The sequence below is a fragment of the Miscanthus floridulus genome, chromosome 18 (assembly GCF_019320115.1).
Source record: "Miscanthus floridulus cultivar M001 chromosome 18, ASM1932011v1, whole genome shotgun sequence".
NCBI classification, from domain to species: Eukaryota; Viridiplantae; Streptophyta; class Magnoliopsida; order Poales; family Poaceae; genus Miscanthus; species Miscanthus floridulus.
In genome coordinates, this window is record NC_089597.1 from 29,158,967 (window position 1) to 29,185,721 (window position 26,755).

The following is a 26,755-nucleotide window of genomic DNA, read 5'->3' on the forward strand; positions in this document are numbered from 1 at the left end:
GCGGCGAGCTGCTGGGCACGGTGGAAATGCCTGCCAGGGGGCTCGGCGCCGGTTACTCTGGCACCGAGCTCGACGCCAGTCACTCTGGCGCCGAGCCTCCTGCCATTTAAAAGTGCATGCAGTGCAGTGGCGAGTAGTACATGCTCACTTTTAAAAGTGCATGCAGTGACGCAGACTGACACAGTGCATTCAATTGGACTTGAAGAGTCACATCAGAGTAGTACATTCAACGGGGACCGTGCAGCGCATGCAGGAGCTGCACTTCAACATATTCAGGTTTCATATAACTATACCACTCAGTTTCACCCACCCCAAGCAAGGACAGAAATGACAGGCCTAGTGCTATATTTGCACAATGTTAAAAGATGACACATACATTGTACAGTGAGATTAATAAAGTCACTCACTTGCCGTTCAATGTCCGCAATTGCTGCCTTTCAGCATCCATTGACCTTAAGGCCTCACTAGCCTGTTGACGAGCACGTTCCAGTTCTTGCTGTGCTGCTAATTGCAGAGAAGCAGCCTGCTCAGCCTTCTGATTAACTTCATTAAAGTTTGCCCATGTCATCTTTTTCTTGTAAATGTGTAGAAAAAAACACTAAAGATCAACTTCTTGTTTCAATAATTCAGTATATTCACGAAACATGAGAAACATGTAGCAAAGAGTCGATTACGCCACAACAATCGTTGAATCAAATTGTACTAGTTTATTCTCAAACTAATGTGCACATAGGACAACTGAAAAATTCCATATTTAGGGAGAGACTGAGGCAGTGAAGTAAAAGATCTACTATTTTTAAGTTAAAGTGAAGATAGGACCGATCAAAAATTGGTTACTTCTTACCTTTTGTATATCTTGTATACGTTGTTTTGCATGTTTGTGAAGCCTCAGAAACTTGGTATCCAGCTCAACATATTTGTCGTCGCGTTCTTTTAGTTCCTTTTCTATTTTTTGTTCAGCTACATGCATGGAACTAATGATGAATTAGACTCTGAAACAAAAAAAAGGGGGGCAGCAAGGACTAGGTTGTATTACAGATTATAATGACATATGTCATGACCTCATAAATCTATTCCAGCTTTCAATTTTAGTTCTTATTATCTACTAAATATTTTTCTCTATATTTTATGTTGAAACTCTAGTGAGTTGCCGTTGCTTTTATTCAAAAATCTTATTTCTTTTTTGATAAATAAGTATATTATAGGTCCTAAAATGCACTTTAGTTACTCAACAATATACAGCCTGTTCAGCTGGGGCTGAAACGATCGTTTACGACCAAACGAATAGGGCGATAGACAACCATTTGGGGGCTCTAGATATTGAATTTCTTCTATCGAATAACTTTATGTGTATTAGTAATTTCTCCTTGGCAGTAATTTCTCCTTGGCACCTCTGCTGTTTGTGCCATGTTTGTTTTCCATTTTGCTTTTAGAAATCACGGATTATGTTGTTTCCTTAACTTTTAATCACATCCAGTCTTATTTTTAGTAAGAGCAGAGGAATACGACTGAAATCACTGAGATACGGACTTAAGACTGACCCTTGATGAAGTCCAATTTAAAACAGGGAGGGTAGATCATATTAGCATATTTAATTTCTCAGTGATACAACTATCTTAGCCACCTACCTTTCCCTGTACTGAGATGTAATCTACCCGTACAAGAAACAAATATACGTAAATAAATAGGGGCTAGCTGATGTGACTCTTCAAGTAATTAAATGCACTGCACCATCTGCTCATCTGCATGCGCTGCACTGTCCCCATTGAATGTACTACTCTGATGTGACTCTTCAAGTCCAATTGAACGTCGAGCTCGGCGCCAAAGTGACCGGCGCCGAGCCCCGTGGTAGGCATTTCCACCGTGCCCAGCAGCTCGGCGCCAGAGACGCTGGCGTATAGCTCGGCGCTAGCATAAATGGCGCCGAGCTAAGGGTCTATTTTTTAAATTATTTCCGTCATATGTCTATTTGTAAGAAACTTAACAAAAAAAAAAGACCAAGATGCAAAAAAAAAAAAAAATTCGGACCGTCGCCGTGGCATACTGCTCGTGCTCCCGTTCGCTGTTCCCGGTCTGCGAGGTGGATACTTCACCACCGGCAAGTACACGCGGTAAAGGGTGGGGGACACGCCGAGGGGGCCGGCAGTGGGGGAACGGCGCGCAGTGTGGGCTGATTCGGCGGAGTCCGCGGACCCCGGTGGCTGGGCTGCCCCGTGCGCCGAGTCGGGGCCGTCTCGTCTGCCTTGGCGCTAGCCAGGCCGCAGGCCGCGGGCGACGTGGCCGGCACTTGCGGCGCCCGAACGTTCGGCGCTGACAACTCGGCGGAGATCGTTCGATCGATCAGGACAAATGTTCGGACCAACGACGCCGTATTCCACCCACGAGCTGCTGCTCTACTACTACTCCTACTAGTAGACTACTACTGCACGACGCCGGAGCCACGGCGCAAGAGGATCTGCACCCAGTTTTTTTTTTTCTGCTTGTTTGGCTTATAAACAATACTTTTTCAATCAACGAACAGTATTTTTCTCTCCTACCAAACCATCCAACAGCCAAAACAATCTTAAAACGAACAGGGCTTGCTCTGCTGGCGTCAACGCCACGCGTACGCGTACGTGCCGCCAACTTTTGCTCAGCTATCGTCAGGCAGCGATCGCGTACCTGGGATCTGGATGGATGCAGCATTCCACGCGAGGACCGATCAATCTAACCTCGCTGCGCTTACGGGTACGGCCGGTCGGTCAGCGAGACAGTACCAGAGTGACGCGCATTAAACTCCGCCGGAGAATGCGTTGCATCAGCATCAGGGAGGTGGATGACCAGAGACCAGAGTGACGGGCACCCACGACGGACGGGGAGCTGAACATTTGCCCGCTGTTCCTGTTGCAGAGCGTCGGTGGGTGCGTGCATCCGAGTACAACGCCATGCCACCCCCATACCACCTACAGTACGTGATTAATTAGTACTACAAGGACACTTTGCACAGTGCAGGCGGCGGTCTGGGTAGGAGCAAGAGCAAGAGCAGGAGCAAGCGCGAGCCAGCCAGCGAATCATTGGTGGCCTGGCCGCGGGGATTAGTTGGGGGTGCAGTGCACCGTGCCAGACGCGACCGCGGCAGCTGGAAAGGCCGCCCTACTCTACTCTCCGTCGCCATGTCCGGTGTCCGATGTCCCATGGGGGCGGCCGGGCCAGTTGCGCGGCATACGGCATGCTTCGTCAGCTGGCGATGGATCAATGATTCGGTCCGCTGGCCGGCGGGGGGACAAGTGCGGAAAAGGCGCTGTCCGGTGTCCACACAAAGGAAAGGAAGCCCATGCGCCATCAGCATCCATGATTAGCCTTGCCGCCGCCGCTTTGGCCTGCCCAGACCCGGAGAGGTCTGAATCGGGTCATCCTGCACTGTTCCGATGTACTCCTAGAATCCACACAACAAAGATACAGTAGTATCGACTCACGTTCTTCAACCTGCCATGCCGATTGGATTCTCTCGAGCGTGCGTGGAGCGCCACTAAAACGACGCGTTCGTACACCGCAAGTGCGCCGTCCCACTCGACCCACCGGCACACATGGGCTAGGGCTGTTCTCCACGAATTCGCGTTAGTGGATGCATTCAGTCACCACTCTTCCTATGCCTAGCATCGCCAAAGCGTATGTGCTGGGCTTCGATGCTTGCAAGTGCAGGCTGAGTCTGAGTGTGCTGGTGTTGGATCCAAAGACGAGGAAAAGACGAATGCATCCCAAGTTGGTGTTGGATCACTCACCAAAGAGAATATTGCCAAATCAAGCTAAAATACTGTTTCAACTGATTTGTTGTGAGAGAAAAATACTATTCGAATTAAAAAAGACAAATTATAAGAGAAGCGAACGGGGCCACGTCGTTGATCACAACCTACTATGAGTAACCACCAAATAGTGGTGGCAACTGGCAGCAAACACAAACACTAGCTCGTTCGGCCCACTGGATGATACCACTAGAGCCTAGCAGAATTAGTACCAACAACCAGAATTAAGACCCGAATTAACCACGGTTAGTGTACTGCTCTTTTTTTTTTGGGAAACAAAGTACTACTCCTAGTAGGCACGCACTACTACTAGCAAAGATTGAAATAATAATATGCTGTTTAGTAAAAATCAGGTAAGAAAACTATAATAAAAGAAGATAATGTTCCGGAGGAACGGAGCCGTTTACGTGGTGGACCCCGACGACGTTGACGTCGAGGCGTCTGCCAGCGGCGGCGGTGGGGAGGCGGACAGCGGCCGGGGCATGGTCACGTTCTTGCGCCGGTCCACGGAGAGGGACCGGAAGAACGTCGTCCTCGGGCGCGGCGGCGCGGGCGAGGCCTCCTGGCGCGAGGACCGGCTCCGGACGCCGCCGCCCTTCCTGGCGGCGGCGCCGACGGCAGCGGCGGAGGATGGGCACGACTCGGCGCCTCTGCGGCCGCGCACGACGGCGCGGCCGTTGCCCGGGATGACACAGGTGAAGACGACCCCGATCTTGGCGAGGCGGTTGACCCAGCGCGGGATGCGCGCGCGGCCGGCGACGAGGCGGCGGCACGCGGCGTCGCAGAAGTGGTTGCAGTTGCGGGACACCAGGTTGTAGGCGTCCCCGGGGAACTCGGCGGCGAGGTCGGACATGAGCGCGCGCACCTCGGCGCGGCCCAGCTCCGTCGTGCCCACCAGCACCGACTCCCGGAACGTGTAACCCGGGCACCGACGCGGCACCACCTCGAAGATCCCGCTGCTCGCGCCGTCGTGCGCCCCGTACGCGTACTCCACGCCGTGAACTGCACCACAGCAGCCAGTCAGGCGTCAGCACAGCACAGAGCGAGAGAGTCGTCGTGTTAGGACGCGCCGGCGGAGGAGGGAGGGAAGGAGGGAGGGAGGGGACCCGTGGGTGGGTGCCTGGTGAACGAACGTGCCTTGCACGCCGGAGTGGTAGACGCCGAGGCCCAGCCACCGGGCGTAGCCGTTGGCGGGGGTGACGTCGTACACGTTGAGGAAGACGGGGCTCGACGACGACGGTGCCTCGCCCGCGCCCGCGCCGCGCTGCTGCTGCCGCGCTGCCCGCACCGTCGGGGTGGACCCCGCCGAGGAGCCCATCGATCCGCCTCGCCGGCGCGTCTCCCGTCGCGTCGGCGGCCGGTGCTTGCACGGCGAATTCCACAAGTAGGTAGCTAGCTAGCTTGTGCGCGGCTGGCACTGGTCGCCCGCCCGGCTGGGCGAGACAAAGGTGGGCGGGGGTGGCGCAACTCGCGCCCCGCACGCGCGCGCACTCCGCGACCCGCCTTAGGGTTCGTTCGGTTACGGCTTTAGGAGGCCAGGAATCAATTAAAGTAACAATCCGGCCAGGATTTCTTCCTAGAGCTCATTCGTGGTGAAACGAACGTGGCCTTAGTGAATACGAGTATGACTGAATGGTGGCTGGGGCGCCGCGCCGTGCGCCGAGCCCGTACCAGGAGCTGTAGTAGAAACAGCGAAAATCCCGCGCTGGGCGTCGCCTTCCCCTGCTCGTTTTGCTGGGATGCGATGATGAGTGTCCCGGATGCGCGCGCTTTACTTAATTGGCAGTGCGAGCTTGGAATAGGGAGAGCATGGACACTGCTGTCTGCTGATAGGCAAGTTTGTTTGGTGCCGTTGCAATCGATGTTTCCTTCCACAGGAATGAATGTCTGCCTGGGCCGGGAAGGAAGGAGGGGGTACATCACTGATTCTTTCTTTTCCCTTTCTTTTATCTTTTGTAGATATAATAATACGGTATGTGGGGGCACACTGCATTTTATGATGATTCAGCTTTCGGTGAAGTGAGAAGTGACCGACCCCTAGTGCCATTATTTGAAACTTGTGTTTTCGTTAATGCCACTTCTGGTATGCTCCTCCCAACTCTCAGGGGGTGTTTGGTTCGAGCTACTAAACTTTAGTAACTACTAAACGGTTTAGTTACTTTTAGCAACTCCAGAGTTACTAGAGATGACTAAAACTCTTTTAGTAGCTTTTAGTTATAGTGTTTGGTTAAAAAGTTACTAAAATGACTAAAAACTACTAAATTTAGTAGCTACTAGGCGAACCAAACAGACCCTTAATAAAATTTTGCTCACATAGGTCAATTATGCTAAGCAATTGAATTAAGTTGCACGGTAATATAACGGGCCTGTTCGCTGGTTGGTTTCTGAGCTGGTTTGAGCTGGCTAGTGCTGGTTTATTGTGAGAGAAAAACACTGTTGGCTGGCTGATTTGGGCTGGCTGAAATCAACAAGCGAACAGGCCGAACATATGGGAGTTCGTGACATGAGGAAAATATAAGTTTAACACAATCGCACGTGTACGACACATCTTGGATGGCCAAGTCATACTGTCCGGCTAGACTAGGCGCATGCCATGTTAGAGCATAATTTTTAATACATTTTTTAACGAGAATTACAAAAAAAAAAAACTCAATTTCAAAGGAATTACAGAAATAACGTGCACACATTCGGCTTGCGTGCATACTTGTATAAGTATCTTGGTCGTGCACACATTCGGCTTCCCTACGGTGCAACAATCGTTGTTCTCATGGGGAAACGAGTGATATGTGTTGTACAACAAACTCTAACCTCCTCTTAATGAAACACGAGCCGGAGGGGGCCGTTCTCGAAAAAAAAGCTATGTACCAAGAGCCAAGAGGTAACAATGTCGTATGACATGCAACGAAAATGCCAAAGAAAAACCAGCCTTGTGTATACAGCGATAGCTATGAAAGCATCAGCAGCCTTACTATTCCTCCAACACCCATGTACAACAATCCTGGAGCTACTCCCTTGTCTAACCTGTGTTTACGAATGTTTCCTGTACTAACATCATCTTTGTTTCTTGCCGCCAGCCAAGATCCGAGAGATTTGAAGCCCTCGGCTAAATGCCTGATTAAAGAGCAATCTCGTCTGGAACTCCGAGACAAATGGGAACCATGCCAGCACCGCCACCGGGACGAAGATGACGATCCCCATCAGGTATTCGTACCCCCTTGAGAGGGCCTTCACAGATCCCCACAGCCCACATGCCTTGATCACCGGTTTACTTGCTTGAGATATCTGGTGTAAAGGTCAGAAACGGATTGGAGTCTGAAATGTTTTCTATAGCAATCAACCGTTTTACAGAAAACATCGAATACTCACAGAGGTACCTTCCAGCTGGCCAATAGTTTAAAGTTATTTTTCATCTCAACAGTTTTTTAGGCATCATACTTAGCATATGACATTTAGGAGATTGAGAAATGAAATTAGAGGGGTGATACTGATGGAGGTACCTGCAGAATGGCCCATCCTGTGGGTGCAAATGCAAGGAAGCTTGCGAATATGTCACCGACTGTAAGATGCAGAACAGTGAAAAGAACTGCCAGTGTTCCAACAGATCCGATGAACAAGAACAATTTGAGAAGCCGGAACATAAGCTGGAAATCCGCACTAAATTTCTTCCTACCCATGGATACCACCTAAAGAAGATTTTGATCAGCAACTTAACAAGGGCAGCTCATTTTGAAGAACTTAAAGAAGACAGTAACTAGATGCACACACAGCATATACATGTATTTCAAAGCTACCAGGGAAATAAAATTCACCTTTAGGACCATCACCACAGCAACAATAACCAGCCAAGAAAGACCGTAAACCTGAAGTCACAAATCATATTTTTAGTGTACAGCCACAATAATAGCGTCGAATAGTTCTCTTAAACAACAAAAGAACTGTGTGGTGGTTTATCCACAAAGCCTTATGTTCATTGAACTCTTTGAAGAAAGAAACTCAAATGAAAAAAGAACTTACAGAGATGCTTTTGTTGCCAGCAGATATATTCAGGTGGTACATGATACCGTATTGGAATATGAAGAATCTGAGAGATAGTATGATTTCCCAGAAACGGCCCAGTAGACCTGTGGACTGTAAATGTTCCTGCTCCTCTTCCCACCAGGATTCCCAAGCCTTGTTAGCAGGAACCCCAATGCCACCTCGACTGCTAATCCATTTGGTCCAGTCATCCCAGTCATCTACTATTTTCTGCCACTCAAAACCTGATGGATTGAAGAGGAATGGAGCGAATAGCCAAGTTATGACCAAGAACCACATGGATGATGTCAGAAGTATATAGGCAGTCGAATCTGTAGCAACATCGCCATACAACTCATAGACTACTAGCAGTAACATCAGCTCAAGTGCTTTCACAAAATGGCTTCTGGAGTACATTCTGTAATTCTCAGCAAACCTTACATGGCGAACAACAAAGCCTCTGCCGGTTGCCCTATATTTTGCACCGCCATGGAGAATTGTGCGGCCAAAATAATGTGACTTGGTCCCAAGGGAGAAAGTGAAGAACACTGAACAAAGCTGAAGTTGCATGATTATGAAATCCCCTAGGGCACTTCTGAAACCTCTTTCTAGCCCAATCTCCATAAACATTGGCAATGCCATCAAAAGACCTAGCTGCACAATAGACTGAGATCCCATAGCCGCTTGAAGTGCACGGTTCCCTCTCATCCGTGCTTGTTTCATAATTGCAAACTCCAGTCCACTTAATGCTAAGTACAGTCTTCCGTACAAGAAAACATAAACTATTATCACAACCATCTGCACAACATTAAGACAAGAACATGAGAAAACATGTGATGGAGGAGAGCTGTTGCTAACAAATACTGTAATGCAAGCTGGTGCCATATATACATTACCATTGAGCTAATATAAAATCCAACAGTTGTAAAATAGCACGAAAGCATCCGGAAGAAGTCAAATCGATGACCAAGCCTGTAGATATCTCTGCTGAGTATCTGCTCCCCATTTCCGCAAGCCACTTTGGCCTCAAAGAGAGAAATTTGATTGAGACCTACATCACGCCCTTTTCCCACTTGGATGTACTCATGATGGGTGACATTTCCTCTTCTTAGAGTCGAGTTGAAACCTGAAAATAATATTCAACTCCATGCATTCAAGAGCAGAAATGGGTAACAAATAGAAATACATGAAGAAAAACTTTTGTTGAGAATGTGCCTGAGCGCACGTTTCATTAAGTCACATACCAGCAAAAATGTCTTCACTTAAATTTATACCACAAGAAGCCTTGCTGATGCCTCCTCTGGTAATATGAAAAATCCTATCGAACACATCAGGATGTCCATAGTGAAAACGTACCCTGCACAGATAATGAAGTGCGTCAGGTACAGAGTATTTAGACTACAAAGTGTGGCGCCTTGTGTCTTCTCAGAAAGTAGCCCAACAGTTTATCCAGTCAACATGCTTAAACTTGAAAAGCTTCCATGCAGAAAAATTTTCAAGCAACTATCTATTTTCTATTTACTTGTAATCTGAGACATGTTCATGCGTGCTTTCAAAGTGCAGAAAGAATATCCTTAGATGATCATCTCGTAATATTTTCCTCAGGAATAGTTGCCATAGATGCTCAGCAGATCCAATATTGTATTGCAACATATAAGACACTCGGTGTTACATCATGATAATAATTCATATTGTTTCATTCCAATATGACACAAGAAAATGATTCATACTTACTTCAATGGATTAGCTAGGACCCTCTGTCCTATTGTCACAAAGCTGGTTTCCTGGTTGCTCATAAACCATGCAAGTGACGACACACTACAATCCACAGTTATCAAAAATTAGTTGCTGGTGTGGAAATTATGATGAAGAAAACACAATGATGACCGCAAAGTTTCAACCTACCCTCCAGTAAATATATGCTCACGCACTCCAAGAATCGTAGGGTTGACGGACACCATGGTTTTCATTAAACTCTTCCAGCAAATTTCGCATTTTGAAAGCCTCCTCCAAATAGTTGTCCTGAAGATAATTCATAAATACAACACATATTGCAAGATATATCATGACTTGTACCATAGCCACTCAATTCACCTGATTCATATCAATAGTTTGGAGTGCTTCACCCCGTGTAAAAATGATTGCATGATTTTGATTTTCTGGTTTGCCTTCACCTAATTTTGCTGGTCCTGGCAGTTTTATACGGTATATTTCCTTCACAGATACAAAGTGTAAGCATTATTGAAGTTGACACCATAGGTTTGGAATGGTGGAAAAGGACTTGTATTCATGGTTAAGCTCACCTGATCATGATTGTCGAGAGCTTTTACTAGAACTGAATAAAAGACCTTCTGCACCTTGTCACCTTCTCTCTCTTCTACTTCATCAATGTATGCCACACGCAGACCAGGGTAACTGTTGTTTCAAATTGAAATTACCTAAGCGATTAGTCTTTTTGTGGGAGACTTCACTATAATTCAATGTTAACTACTGAAATAAAAAAAAGCAACCGAAGTAGTCTCCTTAAATTGGAAAAAAAACATTTTGGATATATCATATCTAGTGATTGGCAAAATGATCTAATTCTTATTTCTTTCTCAGAAGAAACGACTTACTTCACCATCAAGTTCAAGATATCTGTTGCACGTCGATCACCAGATTGTTTCTGATTTCCATATATCTGGCAAGTAGCAACATATGTAAATTTCATGTCTGCTACAGCCTCGAGTTGAGAGGACAAAGATCTTTGGCTTTTCTTCTCCTCCTCTGCTGGATCTGCAACTGCTTTATACCCTTCCAATATCTCTGCAAGAAATACAGAGCACAGATCAGTAGCATTTTTTTGAAGGCACTAAAAAAATGCACCACCTGGAATTTGAACAAGCTTACCAGATTCAGAAGCCATGTCAAGGAACGCTTGAAGCTTCAAAGCCCTCCTATAGTACATCATGCCTCTAACTACTCACATATTAAAAGAAAAACATATATCTGGTAGTTAGCTGAAGTCATCTTTATTAGATAAGATAAGGCAGATGATGATCAAATTACCTGTTCTACAGAGTGTCTGCCCTCTAAGAGAAGCCCAATGACGAAGTTGTAGGACATTTTCCTCGTTTCCCCATACTTCACTTTCTCTTTTGCAATTAATTCTTTCCATGAAATTGTTCCATTCATCTACATCAGGAATCAGGATAAAAATGGGGGGAAATTGGTAACATAATAATAAATAATCGAAGCCTCAAGATTGAAGGGAAACCAAAGAGAAATGGAACCTGGATAGATTTTTTGTAGGTAGAATATAATTGATACACCATCTTCATTCTCCAGATCAAGATCACTTTTCGAATATACAGTTTCCTCACTATAGTAAGGAGTCATAACACTGCCAGGTGCATAGAGTGCACATAGAATTATGTAGAGTTCAATCTTTTGCACTGAAATTCTTATTACAGAGTACACTTAAACCTAACAGGGTTAAGAGATGTTGTCATGGTGAATTTATACTTTCTGGATATAATACGTTTAAATGCCAAACATACAACATGGTTGATACAGAAAATCAGAAAAGTTTTTTTATGTATTAGATTGCATCTGAAAAAACCATTTGTGTTTCTTCTGTGTTGTTCAAGGGAAAAAAATATTTGTGTTTCTTCAAACAGAAAAGAGTACACTTTGGTCAACACAAGAATAAAAATGGGATCAGGGTTTGGTGATGGTATTTATATTTCCCACATTGGCTATTTGGCTTGTCCCTTTTCTGGACGTATTCGTTCTACTTGAAATGAATCAACAATAGCCACATTCCAGCCATTGGTTTAAATAACACATATGAAGTAACTTCTTAAAAAAAGACAGAAGAGTAACTTCTGCTTCTAGTAAACATCACAACTCAGCCATCAGGTCTGAAATCAGGACTGTCTGAATCGAGCCAGAGCAAAATTGGCAACAGATGTAAAACTCACAGGACTTTAAGAATGTTTCAGAAGCAAACCAGCGTCATTATGACATCACCAGAGGATTTATGATGAAATAATTGATAACTTTGTACAGTGGCCATTGTCTGGTTTGTTTCACAAAAACTTTTACTGTGGGGATCTCCCCCACAGTTCATTTGTCAAAAAAAGGGTCACCTGCCTCAAATCCAATATCCACAGTAACTTGTGCATAGTCCAAATGTAGTTTTTTTTTCTCTTTATTTGAGGGCACACAGTTTGAGATTCAACTTCGTTCCAAAAGTATTCATGTAAACTTGTGAACAACAGATCATCATGATTTTCAATTTTTTCATTTTAGGGAATACTTTTTCAAGAGAAAAAAATTAGGGAATACTAAGCAGAGTTGGGAACAGACTAGGATTCAATCAAAATATTTGAAAGACAGGAAAAAAATCAAGGTTACAGGGATAGAATACCAGCTAGTTAACACCTAATTGTCCTCATTAAAAATGCATAATAAGTTTAAATGCATAATAAGATTTAGTTCTCTCATTTTTTAAGAAATTCTTGAACAGGATCTTCTTGCTGCGAGTCAAAAGAAACAGAATAATTATGATACTGTGCTACCATTAGACACTACAGCAATTTTGCAATATTGTGAACAAGTTGCTATATGAGAATAACCTGAATGAGAGCATTTTGCGTACTCTAGGTGCACGTGGCATGTCCATGAATAGTGAATTAGTGAAAAATGCTATTCTTCGACGAGCTTCTAAATTTGTTGGGACGTCCATTGCAGATTCTTTCACAGTCAAAAGAAGGTACAGTCGCTTAATCTGTAGACAAGTGGAGTTTGTGAACACTGTTATACAAGACAATATACTCTAAGATGCACGCTTGGTAATAAAGGCAATCAACAATTTGCTTATATAACCTGTTCTTCCCACTGTGCTGAAACCGGAGGAGGGAAAACAATTGCAGGCTTTGTACCAGAACCCGCAAAAAGCTGTCTTCTCGGAACTGAATCCTTGTTACCATGACCAAACTCAGCCAGCTCTCTGAAAATGATAAGAGGTAACAATAATTAGTTGCCTATCACATGAAGATGTGTATATAATTATCAGGAGCTCAACAAAGAACCTAATCTCATTAACCATCATATCTCTTGTTATCACTTCTAACATGTCTTGAAGCAACAGCACCACATTATCAAACTTCGAGGCATCTCTTTCTTTCTGCAGGTGACCGTGTAATGTTAGCATCACAATCAATACATGAATTGATCGTCTGTCTTAAAAAGTTGAAACACTGAAATTGCCAAATAGGAGAACATTGAGTAAAGTAGTAAAATTGCATTACCAAGGTAGATACAAGCTCTACAAATTTCTTGCAAAGAACTGGGAGTGCGCTCATTCTAAAGTTGGCAAGGAACGTATTCTTTCCAATATTAGCTTCTATTTCTTTGATTATAATACCAATAATCCTGTTGATGTTAATGAACAAACATTCCAAAAGAGGATCAGCAACTGAACATGGAGTTCAAAGACATAAGTGCACAAACAGCCATGCAGTTGAAGAAGCCAAACACATATGCCTTCAGTACCATTTAGGTTACGTATTTAAAAACAGCTAAAGCTTAATAACTAGAATCATTCCTTTATATTATACATCTATGGTGGTGCTTGTCTGTCCTTCTCCCTGGTTCATTTTGGAATAGTTAGTTCCTGAATATTGAAATATGAATATGTGCATCCATATGCAGATCAGCAAATGTTGGATTCAATATTCTTAGTATAGGATTTGTAACCTTGGCTCAGTGGCTCACACATGCCAAATTACATATAGTAATGTAAAGCTCATATTCTGATATTGATTCTGGAATCATTAGTAAGAGTGAAAATAATTCAGTCCAAGATACTGGTTATATGACTGGAGGCTTGTTTTTTAACGCAATGGCAGGAGCTCTGCCTTTCAATTAAGAAGAAAGCAAAAAAGTGTGAATTACAGGAGTGACAAAGGGGCACACATGACAGCATCCCCCCCAGCCTGCCAGAACACAAGAGACACAGAGTGCCAAAGAGCCAAAAGAAGGCTTCTAGGGAATTTTATCTCCTACAAAGGAACAAGTATATTTGGCTTAGTATGTTGCCAATATTTAGCTACTAGGAAACATGTAAATTAATTTATTATAAAGTGCCTCCAGATAAGCACCTTTGGAACTGATGCTTGTGACAGGCATGGTTTTGCAGACAAAAAGAGTTCAAAGTTTCCTACCACATTTACTTAGCTGGCTTCACATTTACCATTTCTTAAGTTTTTTTTCCTGATTGCTCTCTTGTAGAACTTATTTGTGTTCGATCTTAACCATTGTGCCACTAATCTTCTCCTAATACAATGGTTTTTGTGGCATGTCTAAATGAACATAGTAGTATCATTAGAAATAAAAGGATAACAAATACATATAGTGACATTGTTGAAGGAAAAGGTGCCTAGCACCACCTTATTTCCTAGTCTCAAATGGAAGTGCTTATTTCCTAGAGCACTACAGTGGAAGCAAGTTACAGTTTTACAGAAGAATTTCGAGTGACAGTGTTCCTTTTGTCGTGAATAAATATTTGAATAGTATGAAAGAATTCGTTAAAACAAACAGCATGAAAAGAGTGGAAAATATTGGAAGATACCTTTTTTCATTTTCTCCAACCACCAATAAATTAAGAACAAGTTTGAATGACTCATAACATTCCAGTACAGCACATTTCATGTACTCATCAGCACATATACGTTTCCAAAGATCTGAATCTCTAGGTCTAAATTGTGCAGCCATGTCTAAAGCTATAGGTATCTGCATCAAAAAGAATAAACAGCTATCATATGTATTATAAAAATATGCAAACAAGTTACAAATCTATTTCACCAAACCTTGCTAGCAAGCAAGAACAGCGGCCACTGCATCAATTTGAGGCTGGGGTCTGACGAATAAGGAACCACTAACAAGTCCATCTCCCTATGCATCAAAAGGTTCTCAGCTGCACAGCAACAATAATATTTTCATACTAAACATGAGGTAAGTGCCTCACCTATCACTTATAAGATCTTCTTCCCGGAAACTGCATATTACTTCATTCCACAATTGAGCAAACTTGGCGGCTTCAGTTCTCTTGTTGGGAGAAACCTGTATGTTCAATAACTTATAATAAGAAGTTACCTTAGTTTATTAGGGGAATCATGCCAAAAAATTCAGTCATTTGAAACCTCAGCAAAGCGCTTTGAGAGTGAAAAGCGCCTGTTTCTGCTTTTATCTGAAGGCACCAAATATGTGTTGAAGGCTCCAGGCAAAGAATGGAATCGTGATCTCAGCATTCCCAATGTTCGTATCTAATGCAGATAAATTAACAGTTCATTTAGAAAGTAGATTGGTATTATTCAACTGTTAAATGGTATACACATGTCTAACTATTACAGAAGGCCAATAACATTTTTTTAAAAAGAAAATGAGAACATTAATAGAATGTGGCAACAGTTAAAGGAGTGAATCAGATTGTGCGTGCAACAAGCCATCAGAATAAGTCTCTATGCTGAACTTTATTAATACAATATGAACAGAGTATATGTCATTAAATAAAACAACAAAAACCTTGAAAATTGATCATAAAAGAGAGAAAGAGACCAGTAAGCCAGAAAACAGATCCTTACAAACATAAAATTGCCTTGTGAAATTCAATTGAATTTTAAGGCTGCAGAAGCATTTCAACTGTTAGGACATTTCAGTAAGATTTTTCCATACAGAACATGTTTTGCATAAAACTTTGTTATATTGTATACAAATTATTTCATTTGTAAAGTTAAAGCTTATTGGTTAATGCAACTCCCTTTGATTTTAATTTATTCAATTACCCACTTAATACAGAAGTCATTGCAAAAAAAGAATCATTTGGTAATCAAACTCTCTACACATTTTAATGCTCGACAAGTAACATAGACAAATTTAGGTTCATTATTACCTCCCCAAGTCGCCCAAGTGCTCCAGTCATGCCACCAAATATTGTAGAGAAGATGGCGTACCAAATCTGTGTATCCATCAAATAGACCTGCAATAGTTAAAGGCAACAAAAATGAATATTAGGGTTATAGTTCATGTTTCAAATCAAAGGAGAAGAATAAGACAAATATTACTAGCCAGATAATATATATACAAGTCGGGTAAGTAAATCAAAGGCTATGAATAAGATGATAAGTAAATCAAAGGTGATGAATAAGATGATATTACTATACAGATAATATATATATATATATATATATATATATATAAGTTGGGTAAGTACATACAAGTAGAACAGGAGCCCAGAGCGACATGATGGCACCAATATTATAGGATGCTGCGAAGGTAATAGTTTTATATTATATAAGGAAAGGAGTCCCTCAATGAAGACCCTACCCAAAAAATAAAGAATGAATGAAGGAAATAATCAATTACCATTTGGAAAAAATTCATGCCACTCATAACGAATATTATGAACACCCATTACGTCCTTTGTTGGTTTTATCAGAGGTTGAATCTGCAAATTAAGATGAGTTTTAGATCCAGCACATAAAAGAATCATTGCAAAACATCTAATTATAGAACTTACTTGGACAAAGTAGCTGAACGAAAATTTGGAGCATAACAGCAAAATCCAAAAAAATGTATACCTTTGAATTGAACAGAAGAGAATAAGCATCTCAAGAGAGAAGACTAGTAATAATAAATAAATATTGAAAATAAACAAAGAGTATATTAACTTACTTAAAAAGTGAAACTTGGCTTTCGTGCATTCCACGGCCAACGTAAATTCGTTTCTGCAATTTTTTGTGCAATTGGGATGGTATAACAAGTGTATGGAACAATAAATGGTGCATGGAATTATTTTTATGCAGCAAAACCAAGGAGAAATCTCCGAAACAGACTTTCTAAAGAAATCTCACATTGCTTGGGTGCATGCTATGGAAATAGTTAAGTGTATGAAATGTTTTGACCGACTTGACTGTGGAAGCATTTATGCAAACATTTTCAGATACTGCTGATTAGACATCTACATTTGCTGAAGTAGCACATAATATGACCTCCTTTATTAATTATGTAGCTCTAACAAATGCAATAGGTAATGCTTGGCTGAAGAAATATCGTTAGAGAAGAGAATTGCAGTATGCTTTGAAGAACTATACAATTACCAAAACCACACTTAATCAGACAAAAGTCAAAAGATGAGATAATTTCTTCCTTTACACTCGTAGTCCTTTGACATTTTTTTATGGGACTGCTTTATGAGCTAACTCTTGTCCAAGTCCAACTACAAACACTAGGATGCCTGACAGATAACACGAGATTGGCATATAGTGGGCATAACAATCCAAATTGACAATAATTCACGATACTCTTGTAAATTTGACTGTCATTCGAATAATCAAAGAAATGATCGAATGCATTTTTGCAAGATTGACCAAATTACAGATCTAGGGAATCTATGAACAAGAGCATGAATAAGTCAGTGACCAAATGCATTCCTTTGCAAAATCAATTGAATCCTGTCCAAATAATAGCTTAAGACTTTGCCGAGTAAAAATTTGTTGTCTCACAGCAGAAACTTTGGGAAGAGCTTTTCACAAACATGTTGCATAAGTAATTTTTGAAAATATATATACAACAAAAATAAAGAGACTAGATTGAATTGAATACCTGAGACCACCACAAAAGCAGTCTAACAATATGCCAGTCTGAATTTTCTATCCACCTTCGGAACATTGGAAACAGGAAGAGTGCTGCACTAAGGATATTAGGTATTAGGTACACTGCCACAGCCAGGATATATAGAGGTGGCACCCCTTTGACATAACGGAGATATTTATCTAAATCCTTGAGTGGTAATAAGTTGACTTTAGATGCTGTGCTAATGTAGAAAAATGGAAGAACCACAGCCCACACGGCACTAACAATCATCTTCAGAATACTTCTCAAGATGTCAACAAACTTGCATCTATGACTGCCAGGAAAGTTCAGAATTAAGTCCAAAATGCCTGCCATCAATTATAGAAAAAGGTCAGTCATACTTTGAACTAGAAACATTTCTTAACGTAATGGCAGGAGCTCTGCGTTTCAAATAAGGAGGAAGAAAGTGTAATATTGTGTCAAAATATCTGAGGACACGTAAGCTCCAAATTCAACAGAACATGACCACTCCATGCTACATATAATTCTCAAGACAGATGACATGAACTGATGATATTGGAAATTTTTGGGGATCAGTAGAAGGTATCAGCAGAAGGTTGGACAAGCGATTTTTTTTAACAAAAAACGAATTCACCAACTGAAAAGTTGTAAGTAGTAAGGCTAACAGATATTATCAGATGTTCTACAGATTCCTTCTAGCAATAATTAGATATCAGTCATTAGTCCGCATTTGGATTCCATTATTTGTTCAGGATCTATTAACTGAGAAGTTCATCTGACACCGTTTTAACAATGAAGACAAATTCAAATAGTTCATTCCACCCTAAAAAACACACTTTGTCAATCACTTTACAGAAGGTTAAAGTACAAAGAGTGAATTAAAGAACATAAGGCAACAATGGCTTTGGTTTCCATAAAGATATATAGTTCAGAAAAACTTGCTACCTATCATGTTGATATGTACATATTTAAGAAAAATTTTGGTCAGCAAAAGAATGTTAAACGAGATTGTTTAACGGGTGTGTCCATGCAAAAATACTAACCCCAGCCATGAAATCGGCTTGTAATCGGATCTTTTTTTTCTATCTATCAATGAAATGACACGCAGCTCTCCTGTGCGTTCGAGAGAGAAAAAAAAGGCATGTTAAAGGGGAACATACTTTGGAGGAACTGTAGAAATGCTGCGGTGACGAATACACTAGATAGAGAATACAAAAGGTCTTTCCGAAGGATTTCGGTCACTGAATAATCATTCCAGGCAAAAATCAGCATTGCCTGTTCAATAAGTCACTAGAAGATTAGCAGGTGTCAAACTGTAGTCAAGATAAAAGAACATCCATATGCAATTTCAGTACAGTACCTGTAGAGCCAAAATGTAGAAAGTCCACATTCGGTCAAAACTTCGGAAGATGTGCCAAAATGTTCTAGTCTCAACAAAATTTGTCTTCCCCGTACTTTTCGTGGAATCCTTTTGTGGTGAGCTTCCAGCCTATAAATAACGTTTGTCAGAAAGCAATTCCCAATCAAATTTCTTGGCAAGAGATATTGGCTGAAACCATATGGATATCAAATTTATACCGTTGTTACAGGCCTTGAGTCATGCACGGATTTGAAAAAGTCACCATCATCCCGCATAGGCCACCCAAGTGAGAAGCAATCAGATGTCCTGAGTGAAACAGAGTAGGACTTGTTAGTTGTTACACACAACGCGAAGGACTGGTTATCCATAGAGCAAAGAAGAAATATTTCCCTTTTATAGAAGAATGGCTAGAGCGCCCATTGTGATCTTTTTAATATTCTTTGTGTCCTTTTTTTGTTTCATGAATTCTGTTGCTTACACACTCTTTTTTAATTCTATTATTAATATATTTTAACCAGTAGGGGGCTACCCCTCCTGTTTCTTAAAAAAAACACAACATGAAGGAGCAGATATGTACTAAGTAAGAAAATAAAGCAGTGAACAGACCAGAAGTACTCATTTAGATCATCATAGTTAGACCACGCAGAATGTGGCGTCTTCCCATGTTGTGATTTGCCTGCCTCCTGCAAATAATCACAATTGTCCGTATTTAACAAAACTAATTGCGCATTTTTCTATGTGATGATTTATCAAAGTACCTTTCTGATGACTCTATAGAAAGGCGTAACTACTTTCTTCAAGAATGCCTCCTCATCCCCACCATAAGATGGCCTGATATTCTCCCCAGTCACAATACTAACATTTCCAGCTAGCAGACCATGCAGCTCATATGCCATCTGAGCAAATCGAAGATGGCATGTCACAGTGTATAAACTTTATTGCACCGAGCTTTGCCACAAAATATGATAATTAAAAAAGTGTATCATACATTATGGAAGATGTAGCAAAGACACTCCGGCATAAATCTGATATTTGCTGCTTCACCCCATATAAGAAGATAAAGACCTAGGTATAGAATCTTCCGCTGCTGAATTTCCTGTGGTTGTGCGCCTTGAGGAAATCTGCAGTCGCAAGATCATCAGTACCATTTACAGTAAGAGTAATTTTTTCTCTGATAACAATTGTAAGGAATATTACACCTTAAACTATGCTTCCGTGACAAAAATTTGCACCACTTCCTGTAATTGTTGAATAGCTTAGTCATGACCACATCAACAGCTCGGTCATCAAGCTGTTCGAATGATAAAGAAAAATTCCAGTTAACTGAGAGGCATGAAAAACAAAGAGCTTGATTAGTATTCTCTAGTAATACACTTGAGGCACATGCATCCAATCTAATACCCAATCAGTTGTGTAATGTGTCTGTGTGTGTTTGGACTGAGCTATAGTTATAATCTTCACCATATGATAGACTGCAACTAGTCAATAATCATCTCACATTTTATATGCAGCTATTTCAAAACTCAGTTAATCTGATGCCAGTATCATGGCACGTTTCTAGCCAACAAAATTTACTTCAGGAGACTTACAAGTTCGACAACAGAAGAATAGTCGCATAATATATCAAATTTTTCACATCTTTATGGTCAAGCCACCAAAATGAATTGTGCGAAAGAGCAAACCTTGCTGAGTGGATCGGGCTTTGGCTCGAGCCTAATGTGGACATTAGCAAGGAGGAGAATCAAATGCTCTCTTTGATTCCGCACACTATCTCGCTGCACATAAGAAGAAAGCTAATGTTAGATACAAATGTTTTTTTTTGGGGGGATGTTAGATACAAATGTAACCAGGCTTTACTAGGAATATGACCAAAATGATCCATATTCTATCTACAGTAGCACAGGACCAAAATTCCCATAGTAATAAAAAAAGCAAGCAAACTGAAATAGAACCAGAAGACCTGAAAGCCAAACATAGCTCTCAACCAATCCAACAAATCAAGGTCGCCACCCTTCTGCCTCTGCGGCTCGAATGTTGAAGGCCAGGTCAAGCCCCGTATGTTCCGCAGGGCTGCAACTGCTGCTTTGATCTGTTAATATTGCACTATTTCATTAAATCAGTACAACGGCGTTATTCTTTTAGAGCAAATGCATTCCACAGTTATGGATTGTACATACCTCCTCCAGCTGCATGATGGACTGGGATGCACTGGCGGCATCAAGGGGGAGGATATTGAATGGTGTGTAGATATCTTTCTTCTCTTGCACATCCTTGTGCAAGCGAATAATCTGTGCAGGGGAATATTAGAGAAACTCATTAGATATATTGCAATAGAACTAATCAGAATAGATGGCAAACACGAACCTCAGGATTGAGCTCCTCGACTTTCTCATTTTTATTGACGGCGCAGAGTACCTCGAAGAGGACTCCAGCGGTCTGGTAGGCCTTCCCAAGTTGAGCCCTGCAAGCGACATTGACATGGGACATGGTACACATGGGTAGGATTAGATTTATACATACATTGGAGAGCTCTGGTTGGAAACTTGGGAATTACCTGTCAGCTTGTTCCCCTTTGTCAAGTGCACGAACATAGTTCTCGTAGTACTGTTGGTAAAAACTCTCAATCTCGCGAGCATCGCTTTTCTTCACACGCTTAGCAAGACTAGGGCTATTATCCTGTGTTGTTGCAAAAAGTGAAAAAAATACATTCTCAATAGTTCAAGAGCAAGTTGTGAAAGATATAACAAAACTAATACGGTATTTGGTTTGAGGAATCTTTCCATTCTAGTAAAAATCAAAAGGCAAGCTATTATCATGTGTTGTTTCAACATAATGTACCTTCATTTTTTAAGGCTCACACAGGCACATATATTGTTCAAGACGAGGGCCAATTTATCAGTGCCAAAACCTACCATATATATGTTGCACATAAAGAGAGCTAAAATGAACGAAAAAATTTCTAATTGATATGATGCTTGAACTACATGTTTAATAGTTCAATAAAATAGTAAAAAAAACATTGCTAATACACACAAAAATAAATATTTCATTCAGTAGTGCAATTAAATAGTTAAGGATATTGTATGGTACACACAAAAATAAATGTTTCATTCAGTTGTGTGTGGGACTGTGTGGGTGGGGTGGTGTGTGCGTGTGTGGCAGGGGGGGGGGGGGGGGGGGGGGGGGATAATAAGACATCAAAAGTCATGGCCATCTTCATTTTAAACGATCTATAAATTTAAATTGATGATTGAACTTTCAACAAATTGAATAAATAGAGTAAAGCTACAAACAGCAGGAACTGGAAATTAGGGAGTAGACTGTAGACATTAGAGAAAAAATACTTAAATTTGGAGGGTGTAGGCGTGTAGCTATAATGGAGCAGACGTGTACAGGAGTGGAACTGTGTGAAGGCCAGAGATCCAAAATGGAGCTGCCGGCCTACGCCTTGTGGGCTATCTCAGTGCTGCAATGCTGTCAGGGGCTCAGGGCCCAGGGCGGCGCGGCGCCGCTGCTCCGGCTGCGCCCTGCCACTTGCTACCGATCGGCTTACACGAGAATGACAGTGTGAGCACAGAGCAGGGAACAGGCGGACAGGCCAGCAATCCGAGATGAGTTATCGAGGACTGAGGGCGTCAGGCCGGCGGTGGTCGATGGTGGTGGGAGCGAGCGAAAGGGGCGATCGGAGCTATGGTGTCGGCGTCGGAAGGGACAAGGTTCCCGTTCCCCCTCGTTGGACTTGGACCTGATATTTCATATGGGCCAAAAATCTATACATGGTGGTAGGAGTTCTCGGGCCACGACTAGGGCCATGGCCCTAGTGGCCCTAGGCCCAGGCCCGCCGTCACCAGCAATGTTTTCAGAATTATTATCCAACTGTGACGAATTTGACAGCAGAGTACAGATTACAATACTGGCAAGCTAAAAACAACAAGCAATAAACGAACTGAAATGAATAAACACAAAGGAGAACACCGTACCACATACACTATAGCATGCAAGACAATATGGAGCAAGGGTGTGTCTCACCTTCTCAAGACGTTGGAGCAGAGCTGTCTTGAACTGCCTAACGCCACGGCCGATGGAGTTTTGATCCAGCCGGTGCGCCTTCTCGAAGGCATAGAACCGACCTAATTTCACACGGAAACTATATATCAAGATGAAAGCATCAAAAGGCTAACAACTTGCAACTATCTTGCAGGAAGTACCACAAGCCTATTATCCAATGCAAGTCTCAATTCCAGTAACGAGATACTATTCTAGCCAAACCGATCTGGACATCAGTTTATTATTTAAACAAAAAATAAATGTACGCGCCTATTCTATCCAAGTCTCAAATTCCAGTAACGAGATACTATTCATGGCAATCTGACTGCAAACTGGTTTATACAAAACCGAGAAAGTATGGGCAGGACCGCAGGACAATCATATAGTGCATCCAATCTGTGCTCTGAAAGACAAATTGCCCCCGAAACGAACAATTGATGCATACGGATGGCCACATAGAAAACGAACTATGTTACGTGCGGGTGTGAACATACTCCGAAATTTCCTCTCCGAAGCAGGGAGACGTGGCTAAACTAGAAGAGTTCGTAGAGAAACCACATCAACTCTTTGTCTGAACACACTCGGATGATCACAACGATTCAGCAAAACCTCTTCGAAAATCACGAATCAAGGCGTGCATGTGGCCCAAAAATTCTCAGAATAAACTCGTCGAAACGCACGAACCAAAAAAGTTCGAAGCAGACAACCAGGCTAAAAGTTCATCAGGAGCGCTCGATTAATTCATTTCGTCGCGAAATTCAGACCAAACGCGTCAAAACCGCACGCGAGTGCACCACAATAATTCCCGAGAGCAGGAATGCAACATACAGAGGTAGGCGACCCGGGGGCGCTCGTGCTCGATCTCGGCCGCGACACGCAGGATGGGCGCGATGCTGTTGAGCGTGGATGGGACGACTTCGTTGTCGAAGACCTCCATGGAGAAGGTGGCCATGCCCGCACCCCTCGACCCGCGGCGGTTGAGCCCCGACCCGAGCGCGGACGTGGGCGTCACCGGCTCGTTCCCCGCGGCGTGCCCCGCCGCAGCCGACGACGGCGGCGGCGGCGGCGGCTCGTCCCCGCCACCGCGCGGCGCCGTCATCTTCGCCGCCGCTCCACCACCACCACCCCGCGCACGCTCTCCAGGCGATCCTCCTCCTGCTGCATTGGGCTAGGGTTAGCGCCAGAGAATAGGGGGATTCGGGCGGAGAGAGAGGGAACGGACACAAACCCCAAACCGCGAGGCCGCCGCGACCGCGAACGCTTTGCCGCCTTCCGGCTCCGCCTCGGCTCGCCTTCTCGGGGAAACAAACGGAGGTGACAGGGGAGACGGGTGAAGAAATAGAGGGAGCGGTCTTGCGTGCCCGTCGTTATTTATACTTCGATCCGACGGCTCAGATGAGCTTCTTCTGGGGAAAGCGGGCCGCGGAGGAGATCAGAGCCGTCGGGCCGGTTGATGGCTGAGCTCCGCCGCTTGGTGAGGCGGTCGCTCTGCCTGGACGGTGAGCCGAGCGTCGAGGCGGGCCGTTGGAACACATCCCGCCTTTTGTCACTTAACAATTCAGTTACATACCTTGCCTTCTAGCGCTGACACCTGTGCCCCACAATACTCATTTGTGAAGGGTAGTGCATTTTTACGTACAGAAATAATTGCAAGGCTCATGCGTTCTGTTCAGCCAGTTCTCGGGCCCGGTGTCAGTGAGTCGTTAGAACGTACTAGTACCGTGTGTGTTCCTGCCGTCAAAAATTCCGTGACTCCGTTTCACCGCCGAGGGCCCGAGGCGAGCTGCGGTGTCCGGCTGGACTTTTGTCTTCTTCCGCGAGAAACGGGAGGAACCTTCTCTTCTCTCTGTCACGTGGGCCATACGGTTCAACGGTCGCGTGACTCGCGGAACTGGCTAATCTGATGTCTTTGCATAGCTGCGTGACCAAAGTCTAGACTCCAAAGCATACGGATGTCATCTGGCTCTCTACTCTTGCTAGGCTTGAGTTTAACAAGAGGATTAAACAACCAATCTATCATAATAGGTCATGCTTTTGGTATGACCCATATCTATATCTATATTTAAAGTCTGCGAAAATAATCCATTCATATATATTTAATGCTCTCTATCTATTCTTGCTAGCCTTTTGATCTTTACTAGAACATCAGACACGTGACTTCTCTTCTAAGCCATTTTGATAGTTTCATCAGATAATTCCTTCATGCATCAACAGTGAAAAATAATAGTTCATTTCCTAATAAAGCATAGATGGTTCATATTCTTGTTTCACATCTAAAGCACTACAAAGGAGATAGATGAGAAAAAAAAAACTAATTATAGTGCATCAAGAAGGGTCGCACTTAGCAACCACAACAGGTGTACTTGCCATCCTCATGATATCAGCAACTTAACAAGCCAACAAGGAGGCTACTACAACAATGAATGGCTTCAACCTCCGAGAGATTGAAACTAAACAAATCAAGATTGTACAGTGAAGATCACAATTAATAATTTTGCATATATAGCTGGCGCTATAAAGCTAAGATGTCTCAAAAAAAAATGTAACATTAAACTGCAACATGTATCACTATGCTCTCCAACATTCATGAAATCATGCTTGATATTAATAATATGTTTCCATATGATTTATGATCCTAACTCACAATCTAACAAATATATGGTACCAATAATAAGATACTAAAACCTACAAACTTAAATACAATGTATTTAGGCTAGTGCAACATGTGTATGTCGATCTCAAGTATATCTTAAGTACACTCTCGTATTGAGATGTTATCTAACTCGTATAAGGGGGAAAAAGAGCACAACAACTACAGTCTAGTAAACTCCAAAAGCTTCGCATCTTGACCTTTTTATCATGTCAGAGCTAGGGTCGCTTTCCTGTTCGAGATCTCATCGACCATTGAGATTCTTGGTAGGCACATTGAAAGACTTGTGGAAAGTACCTGGGTCTGGTGTGTAGAAAAGAATGGTATGTATATTGTAAGTTCAACCTAGTGATTATTTATTTCTAGCTCAAGAATGGCTGACCAATTTAAAAATAACACTGCCTGCAGTTTAGTTAATGAAAACATGCAGGTTATTAGTTTTATGGACGGCAATGTAGGGTATAATCAAATTTTTATGGCTGAGGAAGACATAGCAAAAACAGCTTTTAGATGCAATGGCGTAATCGGTTTATTTGAATGGGTTGTGATGACCTTTGGTGTGAAGAATGCCAGTGCAACTTATCAGAGGGCAATGAATTATATTTTTTATAAGTTGATAGGTAGGATTGTTGAAATCTACATTGACGATGTGATGGTGAAATCCAAGGGATACAAGGAACATCTAGCTGATTTGCGGGAGACTCTAGAGTGCACGAGAAAACATGGTCTAAAGATAAATCTCAATAAGTGTGCCTTTAGAGTATCAGCTGGATAATTTTTAGGTTTCTTGGTCCACGAGAGAGGAATCAAAATTGATCAAAAAAGTATGAAAGCAATGATGAGGCAGTGCCCCCGACTACTAAAACAGAGTTACAATCTTTGCTTGGTAAGATTAATTTTATCAAGTGGTTTATTTCAAATTTGTCGGAAAGAGTTGTGCCATTTTCTCCCTTGTTGAAGTTGAAAAATGGTCAAGAATTTAAGTGGGGTGACGTGCAACAAAAGACGATTGAGGAGATAAAAGAATACATGAAATGTCCACCTGTGCTGGTCCCTTCTTAGCAAGGTAAGCCATTTAAGTTGTATGTATCAGCCGATGACCAAACAATTGGATCGGCCTTGATGCAAGTGTTTGAAGGAAAAGAACAAGTTGTTTTCTATCTAAGTAGAAGACTTTGAATCCAGAAACAAGATATTCTCCCATCGAAAAGTTATGCTTGTGCTTATATTTCTCTTGCACTAAGTTACGATATTACTTGTTAT

General features: G+C 42.4%; 2 protein-coding genes across 2 annotated transcripts; both read right to left on the reverse strand.

Moving 5' to 3' along the window:
* Positions 1-3,917: 3,917 nt before the first annotated feature.
* On the reverse strand, positions 3,918-5,492 carry LOC136522362 (deSI-like protein At4g17486). The gene is made up of 2 exons (XM_066516191.1): positions 4,920-5,492; positions 3,918-4,784 (listed from the first exon to the last, which is right to left on the reverse strand). The coding sequence occupies exons 1-2, from the start codon at positions 5,098-5,100 to the stop codon at positions 4,186-4,188; spliced, it is 780 nt and encodes a 259-aa protein (XP_066372288.1). The 5' UTR covers positions 5,101-5,492; the 3' UTR covers positions 3,918-4,185.
* Positions 5,493-6,690: 1,198 nt separating this feature from the next.
* On the reverse strand, positions 6,691-24,193 carry LOC136520663 (callose synthase 5-like). Its single transcript, XM_066514263.1, is given in 44 exon segments — positions 6,691-7,064; positions 7,280-7,465; positions 7,592-7,642; positions 7,797-8,594; positions 8,693-8,922; positions 9,041-9,153; positions 9,531-9,614; positions 9,702-9,745; positions 9,747-9,818; positions 9,891-10,010; positions 10,100-10,211; positions 10,412-10,601; positions 10,686-10,754; positions 10,845-10,970; positions 11,069-11,178; positions 12,416-12,567; positions 12,666-12,789; positions 12,872-12,966; positions 13,091-13,214; positions 14,413-14,573; positions 14,651-14,735; positions 14,809-14,903; positions 14,984-15,106; positions 15,733-15,819; positions 16,058-16,107; positions 16,206-16,287; positions 16,360-16,420; positions 16,515-16,567; positions 17,445-17,782; positions 18,596-18,710; positions 18,796-18,924; positions 19,014-19,101; positions 19,402-19,478; positions 19,554-19,691; positions 19,784-19,916; positions 19,995-20,086; positions 20,478-20,570; positions 20,756-20,884; positions 20,973-21,083; positions 21,160-21,256; positions 21,350-21,471; positions 22,825-22,925; positions 23,671-24,000; positions 24,071-24,193. Coding segments are annotated over 43 exon segments (5,862 nt in total). The 5' UTR covers positions 23,942-24,000; positions 24,071-24,193; the 3' UTR covers positions 6,691-6,833.
* Positions 24,194-26,755: the final 2,562 nt, after the last annotated feature.

Excerpts from the sequence above, each read along its gene's own strand:
- LOC136522362 (XM_066516191.1), bottom strand. The coding sequence starts at position 5,100 with ATGGGCTCCTCGGCGGGGTCCACCCCGACGGTGCGGGCAGCGCGGCAG. Across the intron at positions 4,785-4,919 it reads CTACCACTCCGGCGTGCAAG|TTCACGGCGTGGAGTACGCG; the intron begins GCACGTTCGTTC and ends GCTGTGGTGCAG.